Source organism: Hyperolius riggenbachi, chromosome 9 (assembly GCF_040937935.1).
Source record: "Hyperolius riggenbachi isolate aHypRig1 chromosome 9, aHypRig1.pri, whole genome shotgun sequence".
Classification (NCBI taxonomy): Eukaryota; Metazoa; Chordata; class Amphibia; order Anura; family Hyperoliidae; genus Hyperolius; species Hyperolius riggenbachi.
In genome coordinates, this window is record NC_090654.1 from 38,679,881 (window position 1) to 38,693,917 (window position 14,037).

At 46.5% G+C, this 14,037-nt stretch overlaps 1 protein-coding gene across 1 annotated transcript in view; it reads left to right on the forward strand.

Moving 5' to 3' along the window:
• The window catches only part of HCN3 (hyperpolarization activated cyclic nucleotide gated potassium channel 3), a 70,837-nt gene that overhangs the window by 36,014 nt on the left and 20,786 nt on the right, over positions 1 to 14,037 (forward strand). The window contains exons 2-3 of the mRNA XM_068252553.1: positions 4,346 to 4,775; positions 11,341 to 11,502. Of these exons, the coding sequence (XP_068108654.1) occupies positions 4,346 to 4,775; positions 11,341 to 11,502 (592 nt within the window). The remainder of the gene's footprint in view (positions 1 to 4,345; positions 4,776 to 11,340; positions 11,503 to 14,037) is intronic.

A 14,037-nucleotide genomic window follows, 5' to 3' on the forward strand; every position in this document is an offset into this window, starting at 1 on the left:
AACAAGCATGCGGCTAATCTTGTCAGATCTGATAATGATGTTAGAAACAACTGATCTGCTGCATGCTTGTTCAGGGGCTAGGGCTAAAAGCATAAGAGGCAGAGGATCAGCAGGATAGCCAGGCAACTTAAAAGGAAATAAATTGCTTAAAAGGAAATAAATATGGCAGCCGCCATATCCCCCTCGCTTCAGTTGTCCTTTAACCTCCTTAGTGGTAACCACGAGCTAGACTTGGGATGGAAAACCGCAGCTCAGAGTAGTAACCCCAAGCTACACTCAACTGTCGGGAGGTCCATGCAGAGCATTGTGCACAGTGGGCGATTTCACTCACCTCTCGAGCGATCCAAATGCTGGCTGCCATTACTCTTTCTGTCCACAGCGGCTCTGCATCCCTCTGGTGAGATCGCCGACTATCATCATGACGACCACTGGCAATCTCACTATAGGGTTACAGTGCCACCCAGAGGATGGAGGGAGAACTGCAGCGCTGGATCCCAGGGAGGTGCATAAGTGCAGGGGTTGCTCCAGGCTCGCTCGTGGTATGATTTGTTTCTTCCTTTTAGGGTCTAAAAGCACATGAAAAAATTGTACCACTTTTAGACCCTAAAATCAGGAAGGAATCAAACCCCCAGGAGTATGGGGGAGTTTAAACGTGTTACACTATTTCAATTATGATTGGCCAATCACTGGCCGTGTTTACCACCTCCATGTAGTATGGGGCTTTACCTACACAACCTGCTTGTAATTAGGGATGGCCCTGTCTAGGAGAACTCATGGAGAAGCATGTGATCAGTTTAATCAGCTGATAGATTTGTATGGTTCTGATTTGCTGGTCATGATCATGTGTTAAACCAGGAAGTCATCACAGCAAATCAGAACCTTACAAATCTATCAGCTGACCAAACTGATCACATGCTTCTCCATGAGTTCTCCTTGGCAGGGCCATCCCTACTTGTAATATTCAATATCTGTTCACCCTCATACTACATGGAGGTGGTGTAATTGGTTGGTGATTGAACAATCATGATTGAAAGTGTATACCAGAGTTTTGATTGACCAACGATTGGCCAAATTGCCACACTTTCATGTGGTATGAGAACTTACGTACTCAGGTTTTACTCTTCATACCAGACGATCAGCAATGATTGAAAAAGTGATCGAATATATATAAATTCTTATTTGACAGGAACTGGAAATGTGTGTTGGTGCATCTAAAAATGTATAGGTAAATAGATTAGTTAATTGCTTGTCAACTGTGATCAGCAGCCAGATAATGGGATCAACAATTGTCAACGCACATTTTCTGGTTCCTGTTGCATGCTTGATTAAGTTGTAGCACGTCGCTGCAGAGGAATATGAGATAGGAGCCATGATAGATCAGCAGCTGCATCCTCCTGTAGGATGATGTTAGGGCTGCATAGCACCGCCTGCATGTTTCCAGTAATGGAGTACACCAGGAAGTAAGGAAGATGCACAGAGCTCTGGAATTCAGGGTGTGTGTACAGCAAAGCAGGGCGGCTTTGGACCAGGAAAGTTTTACTTTGACATGTGGCTTGTTATTTCTCCCCAAGTCCTGCAGCCCTTCCTTCTGCTTTTTCAGCTCCCAAGGCCATGGCCTTTGTGGCAGCCATGATGGATCTGCAGCTTTATCCTTCTGCAGGATAATGATTTGGACTACTTACCACCTGCATCATGTTTCCAGTAGCAGAGGATTTTGAGATAGAAAGAAGAGGTGGCAGCCGCCCGTGATAGATCAGCAGGTTTATGTTGTTGTAGGATAATGATAGGTCCACATGGCACCAGCTTCATGTTTCCAGTAGCAGAGGATTATGGGTAGAAAGAAGAGGTAGCAACAGCCATAATAGATCAGGAGGTTTATCCTGTTGTAGGATAATAATAGGTCCACATAGCATCAGCCCCACATCTCCAGTAATTGATAATTATGGGCAGAAAGTAAAGGTAGCAGGCATGATAGATTAGCAGCTTTATTCTCCTGCAGGATAATTATAGAATCTCATAGTACCAGCTTCATGTGTCCAGTAACAGAGGATTATGGGATAGAATACAGAAGTGGCAGGCCTGATGGACCTGCAAGATTGTTCTCCTACAGGATAGTTATATGACTAGTCTGTATGGCCGGTGCTAGTAGAGATAAAACGCACACACGTACACCGGGAGCCTGCTTTGACGTAATTTAGCCAGGTAATGGACAGAAGAATGTATGTAGAAGATATATACTCACAAGTGTGGGTTGCTCCAAGAGGCAACCACTCCTATGGGCTTGTGGGGAAGTAACGTCCTCACTCGGCCTTTGGGAAGAATATACTGGTCTCAGCTGCCAAAACAGAGGTCCATGCCACAGCCAGGTTGAGGGGTGAGTCCCCTTCCGAAGTAGTGTAACTGAGATAAACCGAACAGACAAACAGGTAGTGCCCAAAAGCGGAAGCTACTGCAGAAAAATAATAATTTATATATCTGGACTGAGCCTATCTCGGGCACCCGAGATTCATTTCTTCTATCCAACAGGCACGCTAATTGCCCTGAGGAAGCGGCTTCTGCCCTGAAACACGTTGTCCTAAGTGCCGAATAAAAGTTTGAACCTTTTTTTATTATGTATTTTGAGCCTCCTTCTTGAGATAGGATCAGTCTTTTTTACACTCTTTTATGATTTATAATTTTTTTCTGCACTGAACATTGCAGTACCTTACACTTTTGCGCACCTCCTGTTGGTCTATCTAGTCTGTATGGCCTTTATTAACCACACACAGTACATGCACAGCACTGAAAGTTGTCCCTGGACCTACATTCACCTGGGTGATTAGATTATCATTGGCAAATATCCAACATTTCTGAATCCATGACCTATTGGTGGAATATATCACAGTCTTTTCATGACCTTTTTTTCTCTATGTTGGTTTTACGTCACATAACTCTAGAGGCTGTTCTTGTATTAATGTGTCCTTTTCTTCTTCTCTTTCTTCCTCTCTACTTTTCTTATCTGTTGTCTGTACCCTGGGGTGCTTTTACTGTTTATATTTTGTCTGGGTTTATCTCTGTAAATGCAATCCCTGTTGTCCTGTTACCGTCATCCTGATCACACTATGCTTTGAATGTCCTCCTTATATTCCATGTGCCATAACTGCCATTCTGGTTCTTGTTGTCTTATAATCGTTATTCTACTCTTTGCTATCTTGTTACGGTTATCGCATTACTCACTGTTGCTATTATTGTCATCCTGATCCTCACATTTGCTCTCTTTATTATGTGCATATATGCAAAATCTTACTCACTGTGGGATGATTTTGGCTTTCTTTCATGTGGACTATACTGTATCTGTGTTACTTCCATCAATAACTTTGGCCATGCTGCTATTCTATTCCTATGTCTCTACTTCCTTGAGTCTGTTTTTTCTCTTTCCTGACACTTCCTTGCTTCATCTGTCTCTTCCCACTTCCTGTTTCTTCTTCCTCACCCCGCCTACCTCTTTCCCCTTTCTGTTTCTTCTTCCCCTCCCCGTCTTCCTGTTTCTTCTTCCTCGCCCTCCCTACCTCTTTCCCCTTTCTGTTTCTTCTTCTCTGCCCCGCCTACCTCTCTCCCCTTTTTGTTTCTTCTTCCTCGCCCCGCCTACCTCTTTCCCCTTTCTGTTTCTTCTTCTTCGCCCAACCTACCTCTTTTCCCTTTCTCTTTCTTTTTGCTTGCACCGCCTACCTCTGTCCCCTTTCTGTTTCTTTTTGCTTGCACCGCCTACCTCTGTCCCCTTTCTGTTTCTTTTTCCTCGCACCGCCTACCTCTTTCCCCTTTCTGTTTCTTCTTCCTTACCCCGCCTACCTCTTTTCCCTTTCTGTTTCTTCTTCCTCGCCATGCTTACCTCTTTCTCCTTTTTATTTATTCTTCCTCGCCCCGCCTACCTCTTTCTCCTTTCTCTTTCTTCTTGCTCATACTGCCTACCTCTTTCTCCTTTCTGTTTCTTCTTTCTCCACCTATCTCTTTTCCCTGTCTATTTTCTCTATTTCTTCTTCCCCTACTGTCTCTCTCCCACCAATGGTCGATTCTTTTCCTTGTTTTCCTACCGTCTTGCTGTTATCTCTTTCTCTTTACTCTCATTCCCTATCTTCTACCTGTTTGTCTCTTCTTCCTCCCCACCTGTTTCTTCCACTTCGGCTTCTTTTCCATCTCTACCTGTCTTTTTGTCCTCCTATCAAGCTGCTCTTCCTCCCCACATGTTTCTTCCTCATCTGTCTCTTTTTCATCTTCACCTGTCACTTCCTCTTTCTATATGTTTCCTCTCCCTTCCCACCTGTCTTTTTCTCTCCCCATCTATCTCTTCCTCCTCCCCTTCATTCAGGTTCTATTGGGACCTCATCATGCTCCTCCTCATGGTGGGGAATCTCATTATCCTGCCGGTGGGGATCACCTTCTTCAAAGATGAGAACACACCACCCTGGATTGTCTTCAATGTTCTTTCAGACACATTCTTCCTGGCGGACCTGGTCCTGAACTTCCGCACAGGCATTGTAGTGGAGGACAATACAGAGATCATTCTGGACCCACACACAATCAAGATGAAGTATTTGAAGAGCTGGTTTCTGGTGGACTTTGTATCCTCTATCCCTGTAGACTACATCTTTCTCATTGTGGACCTGGAGACGCGTGTGGACTCTGAAGTCTACAAGACGGCCAGGGCTTTGCGAATTGTGAGATTCACGAAAATCCTCAGCCTTCTGCGGCTGCTTCGACTCTCACGACTCATCCGATATATCCATCAGTGGGAGGAGGTGAGACAGTAGCACACACAAAAATATATAGACATCCTACAAAGTATACCCACTGGACTCAATGGGGAATTCTTAATGCCATTTGAGTATAGATAGATAACATTTTGTTTCTGTAAAAATTATGTATACACCATACTGTGCTGTACCTTCAGTTCCTTATGGAAGCCATCAACATCTAAACAATCAACTACCAGCTTTCAAATAAGACAGGTGCTATAATATGTTATCAGGTGTGTCAAACCGAAATACAAAGTGGGACGAAAGTGGCGGGCAAACTTTAATGTCTTGTGTCCAACTCTCTCCCTTTTAAAGTTCCCTGTGGTCTAATGGCCCCCTTCCCTCCCCTATACAGTTCCCTGGTGTCTAGTGCTTTTCCCTTTCCCCATATGGCTTCCCTGGAGATCTAGGACTTGAGCTCCATCCAGTTAAGCTTCCCTGGTGGTCTGGAGTTGGCCCAACATAATGCAAAGTGGGAAAATCACTTATGGGATAAATCTTATGGCTCTGCAGGCCAGATTCGGCCCACAGGCCAGAGTTTGATATGTATGTGTTAAATTCTTTCACGAGCCTGAGTCTACTCTTTGAAAATATCTGAAATAAGAACAGTCAGTGTTGCACTACAGCTGCTAACCAGATGCACTGTGAAATAACAGATTTCGAGTCTTTGCATCTGATTGGTTTCTATGGGTAATTCATGCAGTAGTTAGTGGCCTTCAAAGAAGAAGAAGAAAATATATAGATAAAACTATCCCCAAGTTATATTTGTTATTGTTATTAAGCTTTACATACCTTTTGTTCTTTTCCATGTAAATGGATTTGAGATATTGCTCACGTCCCGGCAGGCTGGTTATAGACTTCTTGTCGCCTGAAGCAATACATTGTGAGGACGCCCCCCCCTCCAAGCATCTCCTCCCTGCTGGCCCGCAACATCTGGTCCCCAGGATGCCGGGTATGTGCTGCACTGGAGCCACATCACTCACCCGCTCTCAGCAGATGAGCGATGGGATCACCAGCCACATGTGAAGTCCTGCTTCCTCTCTGACTACAGAGGTGCCTCATGTGACCCGGCAGCATGTAACAGGTTACATGAGGCACCGCTGTAGCCATAGATACAGGATGCTGGACGGTTGGATGGAGATCCCATCGCTGGGAGGCTGAGATCTTGTGAGTGAAGTGGCGCCGTGCATCTAGAGAGGAGGAGATGGAGTGCGAAGAGGAGGACATTTAGGTTGGGGAACCACCTCTTGCCGCCCGGCGCCCTTTAATTGTTGCTGCCCTGAAGCACGTGATTCACATTGCTTCACAGAAGAACCGTCACTGCGTCTCGGGCCATGTTATGCTGAAGGGGGACCGTATTCAGACTGACGTATGAGCTGTACCATTGGCAGGGTTTGTTGCATGGTCTGCTGTCATTTTGAATTGGAGGCATGCCAAATGAATGGCAATGCAAACCACTGCATGCAGGAAAGAGTTGTTTCACAACTGACAGCAACAGATTCAAACAGAATTTGTTGTTATTATTATTATTATTATTATTAGTATTTATATAGAGAACTTTACAGAGTATATAGTCTTGTCACTAACTCCCTCAAAGGAACCTATAATACAATCCCTACCATAGTCATGTGTCCATTGTAACTAAGTAGAAAAGCTGGCCCTTTAACCTGCTGAGCGGTCTGGACGAGCTCAGCTCGTCCAACACCGCCAGAGGCTGCCGCTCAGGCCCTGCTGGGCCGATTTTGATGAAATAAAAAGCAGCACACGCAGCCGGCACTTTGCCAGCCGCGTGTGCTGCCTGATCGCCGCCGCTCTGCGGCGATCCGCCGCGAGCAGCGGCGAAAGAGGGTCCCCCCAGCCGCCTGAGCCCAGCGTAGCCGGAACAAAAAGTTCCGGCCAGCGCTAAGGGCTGGATCGGAGGCGGCTGACGTCAGGACGTCGGCTGACGTCGATGACGTCACTCCGCTCGTCGCTATGGCGACGATGTAAGCAAAACAAGGAAGGCCGCTCATTGCGGCCTTCCTTGTTTATTCTGGGCGCCGGAGGCGATCGGAAGATCGCCTCCGGAGCGCCCTCTAGTGGGCTTTCATGCAGCCAACTTTCAGTTGGCTGCATGAAATAGTTTTTTTTTTATTTAAAAAAAACCCTCCCGCAGCCACCCTGGCGATTTAATCAGAACGCCAGGGTGGTTATTAAGAACCGCACAGGACAAATTGAGTCTAATCAAAAATAGCCTTTATTTGCATACCATATGAAAAGATTGAAAACATCTAAAAATAAAAACAACTGGATGGCAACAGCCCAATTGACCAAAATGATTGCATAATATATTGCAGATAATGGAGCATAACACATGCACAAACTCCTAACCTGGGGTGCACAGAGAGAAATTGTAGGTGAACATACAAAGGCAGGAAGTGGTGCTAGAAGAGCAGGTGCAATGCACAAGAAAAGGAAGGAAAGAGGGGTGGAAAGGTGCAAGCCATGGGAGGATAATGGTGTGCAAAGGAGAGAGGTCAGAGACCGATGGTGGCCAGGAAAGTGCCTGTCCAAACCATAAAGGCAGAAGAAAGAACCACAAGTGCCAGTCAGGGCGGTAATGCCGCCGGTCAGTCAGGGCCAGAGCTACCATAGGAAAAAATGGGCAATTCCTAGAGGGCCCCAAAGCCTGTAGGGGCCCCCAAGGTGTCCCTCCCCATCTTAACTGTTGCTCCCCAGGGACTCTGCAGAGTCTGTTAAGTTGGGAGGTGATTGGGGGAGGGTCAGCAGCCAGCTCAGGGGCCCAGGAGGGAAATTTGGCTGCAATAAAGGGCCTCTACTGATGCTTTTTGGTCTGGGTTGTGTCTTTTGGGGGGCACCCAGGCTAATTTTGCCCAAGGGGCCAATTATTACTTGAACTGGTCCTGCGGTCAGTGTAAGTGCGCGCTTACCAGTGAGGAGAATAGAGGAGCAAGGACCACCAGCGTGGACACCGTCGCGATTCTTCCGGGCATGCGACTACCCGGCTGTGACGACAATAAATAGAGTCGCAGCGCACAATGGAGGGTGGGCCGGGGCGTGCCCAAAACAGTTGCTGGGTGTGCGTGGCCACGCATGTGTCCATTGTAGTCTATGGTCAATTTTACAGGGAAGCCAATTAACTTATCTGTATGTTTTTGGGATGTGGGAGGAAACGGGAATGCCCGGAGAAAACTCACACAGACACAGGGAGAACATACAAACTCTATGCAGATAGTGCTCTAGCTGGGATTCAAACCTGGCTGGGAAACGGAATGTCTTAGGTTAGAGTATTAGTAAATATGAAAGACTCTGCTACATAAGGGTACATTTGGGTCATGTTTAATGTTGTTCCAATGTACAGCCCACTGAAATAATTTACAATCCTTTGTCTCTCAAAAATGTGTTCTAGAAATTTGCCCCAATCAAATCATTGCTACATGGTAGTTGTGTTTCCGTGTATTGTGTGTCCCTGTATTGTGTGTCACTGTAGTGTATGTTCATTTTGTTTCATTCTATGACTACGAAGATTACTGTAGATTGTGATTGAATGAGTGGTTGTTTCCTTTCAAGTACAGTACTAGGAGTTTTAGTAAACTTGTTGTAGTTTTGGATAGTATGAAAAGGAATAAGAACCATAGAGCAAGTATAGCGGAGGCAATTGCCTGACACTTTTATCATTTAGTATTTATACAATGCCAACATCTTTTGCAGTGCTTTACAGAGTACATAGTCCTGTCACTGACTGTCCCTCATAGGAGCTCACAATCTAATCCCTACCATAGCCATAGACTAATGTCCTATCATATTATCATTATAATATTATTATGTATTTATATAGCAGTGACATCAAGGTTTTAACATGAAACCTAGTAGCAGTTTTTAACTATGGATCCTAATAATTCTTATTCCTAATAGTTCTGGATTGATGCAAATTTGATGCTAATATTATGCAAATGTATGCAGATTTGAGGTGAAGCAAAGAAGGCCACATACCAAAATTGGAGCAGAAGCAATAAAGGTTTTATCAGAAGACTTTAAAACAACACGTTTTCACGTTACTCTGATTATTTTTAGGTACAAAATAGGCCTGAGGAGGTGTGAGGAATACCCATAAAATGTGTTGTCTGAAAATGTTATAATAAAATTGTATTGCGTTTCTCGGCTTTGGTATGTGGTCTTCCTTGGGAGTTAAAATATACCTGATGTGAGGCAAAGCTACCTAAGGGAAATATAGAGGTTCATGCTGGATCCAAATACAGAAAATTCCCTAATATCCAGCACAGGTGAGTATTGCCTGATGCCGGATACCTGTGCTTGTCGATTGCTTGAGCAAGCTGCCAAAAATAGCACTAACCTCCCCCCGTGCAGCAGAAACTACTTACCAATCCTCTAGGCGTCTTCTTCTACTCATCCTGCAGCTCCTAGCAGCTTTCCGATATCCGCTGTATATTGGGTCAGGTGACATGCCAGTTGCCATGCATGGACGCCGGAAAGCTGATGGGAACTGCAGGATGCGTAGAAGACAGTGCCCGGGGGATCGGTAAGTAGTTTATGACGTGAAAACCCCCAAAAGTTCTGTCCCTGTTATCCCCCTCAGGCATGGTGGTTAGATGAGACTTTCGGTTGCCTGAGTTCTGAATAATGGGGACTTTGCTGTACCTCTGTGTGTTGTCTTCTCCTTTCTTCAGTCCCTCCAGTCTCTCTCTCTAATCAATCCTTGAAAAGTATGACTTTTGGCTAAAGTCATATTTTCAGACAGGAAGCGGCAGGCTTGCCACAATGAGAGTGAATGGGAAGAGGAGGGAATGGGAGGGGGATAGGCAGGAACATCACAGCAGGCCCGCCTCTTCCTGTCTGAATATTTGACTTAAAGAGAAACCGTAACCAAGAATTGAACTTCATCCCAATCAGTAGCTGATACCCCCTTTTACATGAGAAATCTGTTCCTTTTCACAAACGGATCATCAGGGGGCTCTGTATGGCTGATGTTGTGGTGAAATCCCTCCCACAAGAAACTCTGAGGACCATGGTCCTGGCAGTTTCCTGTATGTGAACCTCATTGCATTGTGGGAAATAGCCGTTTACAGCTGTTTCCAACTGCCAAAAAAAGCAAGCAGCATCACCTTCCAGTGACATCATCAGCCCTGGGGGGGGGACTCGTGTCCCCCCAGAGTCGTTCGTCGCAATAAAACAAGCAGGATTCCCTGCCGCGACAAACGACTCTGGGGGGACACGCATGTCGTGTCCCCCCCCCCCCAGGGCTCTATACGAGAGATGGCAAGGGGGGAGGAGAGCGAGACACGAAGCAAGTCGGCGGCTTGATCTGTCACATTGCCGCCGGCTTATTTGTCATTTAATTAACTCTCTTCTTTAATATACATATTGTTACCACCTACGGCGTTTACATTCAGTTAGCCGGGCGCATTACATACAGTTTAGCCGGGCGCATCCGGCGTTTACATTCACAGTTTTGTGATTGAAATTAGCTACAACAGCGCCACCTGCCGGATGCGCCCGGCTAACGGATAAGTACCAAAAAAATAATAAAAGAAATATTTATTTAAAAAGAAATAAACACGGGGGGGGGGGGGGGGGGGAGCGATCAGACCCCACCAACAGAGAGCTCCATTGGTGGGGAGAAAAGAGAATCACTTGTGTGCTGAGTTGTGCAGCCCTGCAGCTTAGCTTTAAAGCTGCAGTGGCCAATTTCAACAAAAATGGCCTGGTCTTTAGGGGGTTTAACACTGCGGTCCTCAAGTGGTTAAGGCAATAGTCACATTTTTCAAAGGCATGATGACGAGGACTGGACGATGCACAGAGGTGTGTGGATTCAGCACGATCATACCGCTATGCATTCAGTAGCAGGGCCGGATTTGTACACTTTACTGCTCAAGGCCACCAACCGCCCCCCTTCAGTATAGGAAGCGAGAAGGCCCCTCCTCCTTCCCTCCAGCATAGGTAATTTGATGACTCCCTTAATCCCTCCTTTTCCCACTCCCCCTCTTTCAGTACAGCTCGCCTCCACACCTGCAGCAGCCATCAGTGTCACTCACTACTGTGCTCATCTCCAATGCAGAAGCTTCCTCTTCCCCTTTGTCTCCAATGCTACCCAAGTCCATAGCCACCCGCCACAATGCCATTGTGCAAAGAGAGCAAGGTGGCTGCTGCACAGGTGGCTGGCAGCAGGGAGATCAGGCCCTCACCTGATCTTCCTGCATTGCAGCATTTTCAAGCTTGCAAATACTGCACCAGTTTAGTCTGCTGCATTGGTGCCCCTGCTCATGTGGTGACCTAAGCCATAGCCTAGGCGGCCTAGGCCTAAATCCGGCCCTGCTCAGTAGGTAGCTTTGGGTTGGGCCAGGTATACTTTAAGTGATATCTTGCCATCTTAATTTAAACAATTGTACTGTATACCTCTCCTTCTGGGTGCTGGTTGAATGTACAGTAGGTGATCATTCAAAGAGTGATGAGCGTGGCCAGAGGAAGGCGTTTGAATTAGAGATGTGATAATACTGATGTCATGCAGAAATGTCTAATAGAGGTCTAACGAATGTAATCTGTTGGTCAGATCTTCCACATGACCTATGACCTGGCCAGCGCTGTGGTTCGGATCTTCAACCTGATTGGGATGATGTTGCTGTTGTGTCACTGGGACGGTTGCCTGCAGTTCCTGGTTCCGATGCTCCAGGACTTCCCGGAGGACTGCTGGGTCTACATTAACAAGATGGTGGTGAGTGATATGCCTTATCTCAGGCGGCGTGTGCTTGCAACATCTCATGTAAAGAGTTAATATCCTCGGCCAAGGCAACAAACGGTGAAAAACAATGATTTGGCGCACTCCCCGGCGCTCCTCTCGGCTCCAGCAAGCTTGCTGGTGATTATGTTTGGCCAGATGTCTCCCTCGACGTTTCTGGCTCAGCACTTGGCGAGCTGTTTCGACACACAGTGTTCCTGACGCTCAGCAATGCCATCCCTGACTGCTGACTATCCCGGGGGGGGGGGGCTGTAAACGTCAAACACAGCAGCAATCAGCTCTCACCTGCAAGTCTTCTTCTCCGGCTTGTAGGTACTGTGAGAGTGTGAAGGAGCTCGGCCAGGCTGAGGAACTAGAGTTCCAGCATGTCCTGCCACTGTTGAACCTTGGTGATGTCGTAGATGGTAGAAGGTACAGCTGTCTGCAAATAACCTGTCATCTCCAGAGAGGAAATTTCATGTCACATCGTTATTACATATAATTACATATAACATATGAGACCCATTAATGAGTGTTGCTCATCTGCAGGTGACTGAATCACTGGAATCTGCCACTGCTGCCGTTACATCATTCTATGCATCAGATCAGGCTATCGGTACTGACTCTGCATAAACAGTATTCTCACACAGGTGCATCAAAGCATATATGCCAAAGGCTTCTGACCATTAATTTGAGCTACCCTGCTATACAGTAGTGAAGATACAGGACACCAGAGGTGGCCATGGTTGACACAGGAGACTGGAAGTTGACCATATTTGACACAAGACCAAGGTGGACAAGGAGGGGATTGACTGTAGTTGACATAAGAGACAGTAGGAGGGCCAAAGTTGACATATGAGACTGGAGAGTGGCTATGGGTTGCATCGAAGAGTAAAGGATGACTGTGTGTGATACATGAATGCAGAGCATGGGTATGAGTTACATAGGAGGCTGAAGGGTTACCATGGTTGACAAAGGAGACCATAGAAATTGATCCTGGTTGACACAGGAGCCTGGACGGTGACCATGGTTCATGTAGGAAACTGGAGGGTGACTGTGGGTAACACAAAGGACCAGAGGATGACAGTGGGTCACACAGGAGACCTAAGGAAGACAATGAGTCACACAGGAGACCAAACGATGACTGTGGGTAATACTGGAGACAAGAAACTTACCTTGGGCCACACAGGAGACAAGAAGATGACCATACATAACACCAGAGGAGGACAGCAGGAAACACAGGAGACCAGAGGATGATCATGGGAAACACAGAAGACCAGGGGATGACTTTGGGTAACACAGTAGACCAGAGGAAGGCCATAAGTCACACAGGAGACTGGAGGGTGTCCAGGGGTGACATAGGAAACCTGAGTATGACTGCAGGTAACACAGGAAACCAGAGGATGACTATGGGTAGCAAAGGAGACTAGTGGAATACTGCATGTAGCACAAGATACCAGAGGAAGACTGCGGGTAACACAGGAAATCAGAAGAATACTGCATGAAGCACAGGATACCAGAGGAAGACTGCGGGTAACACAGGAGACCAGAGGATGACCTTGGGCCACACAGGAGACCAGGGATGACCGTGGGCCACACAGGAGACCGGGGTGACCATGGGCCACACAGGAGACTAGGGGATGACTGTGGGCCACACAGGAGACCCGGGGGATGACTGTGGGCCACACTGGAGACCGGGGGATGACTGTGGGCCACACAGGAGACCTGGGGATGACTGTGGGCCACACAGGAGACCTGGGGATGACCGTGGGCCACACAGGAGATTGATGGTTGACTGTGAAAGTGATGGAGGGGGGGGGGGGGGGGCAAAGGTGTCCTGATCTTTTCCAGCGTTATCTTACATAAACCCCTGTTCTGCACCCATTCTTACAGCTTGTCATGTTACTTCACACAAGCCTCTGAATGAATTACAATAATTTCTCTTTCTGTACTTTTTGTTTCTTTAGAGTTCTTCGTGTATTTTATACTTTAGCCTTTCATGTCTGTGAATTGTGATTCATGTCTGTGCATTCAGATTCAATTTAAAACGGTGGTTCTTCAGTATATGACTAGGTAGCCTATTTTTACATGGAAGGACGATTTTGTAGATTTAACTATCCTTTTATGATGTGTAATTCCTATGGCAAGCTCACATTGACAAAATAGCTCATCTTGTCAGAACAGTCTTTATATATAGATCAGAGATGGGGGGTGCTACATATGCTTGACTGGTAAACCTCCCTTCCCCCTATATGCCTAACACTTAGCTGTGCAAAGATCACCCCTCACCCTCCCCCATATTTAACACTGCCTCCCCTCTCTCCTCACAGTTCAGCTCATTTACTGCTGCTACAGCTCCTAAGCAATGTAATGCTACAGACACCTGACCTCACTAAAAATGCTGCCGTCACCTTACTATACTGGCTGTGCTAAAGACACCTGGCCTCACTAATAATGCTGCCGTCACCTTACTATACTGGCTGTGCTACTGACACCTGACCTCACTAAAAATGCTGCCGTCACCTTAGTATA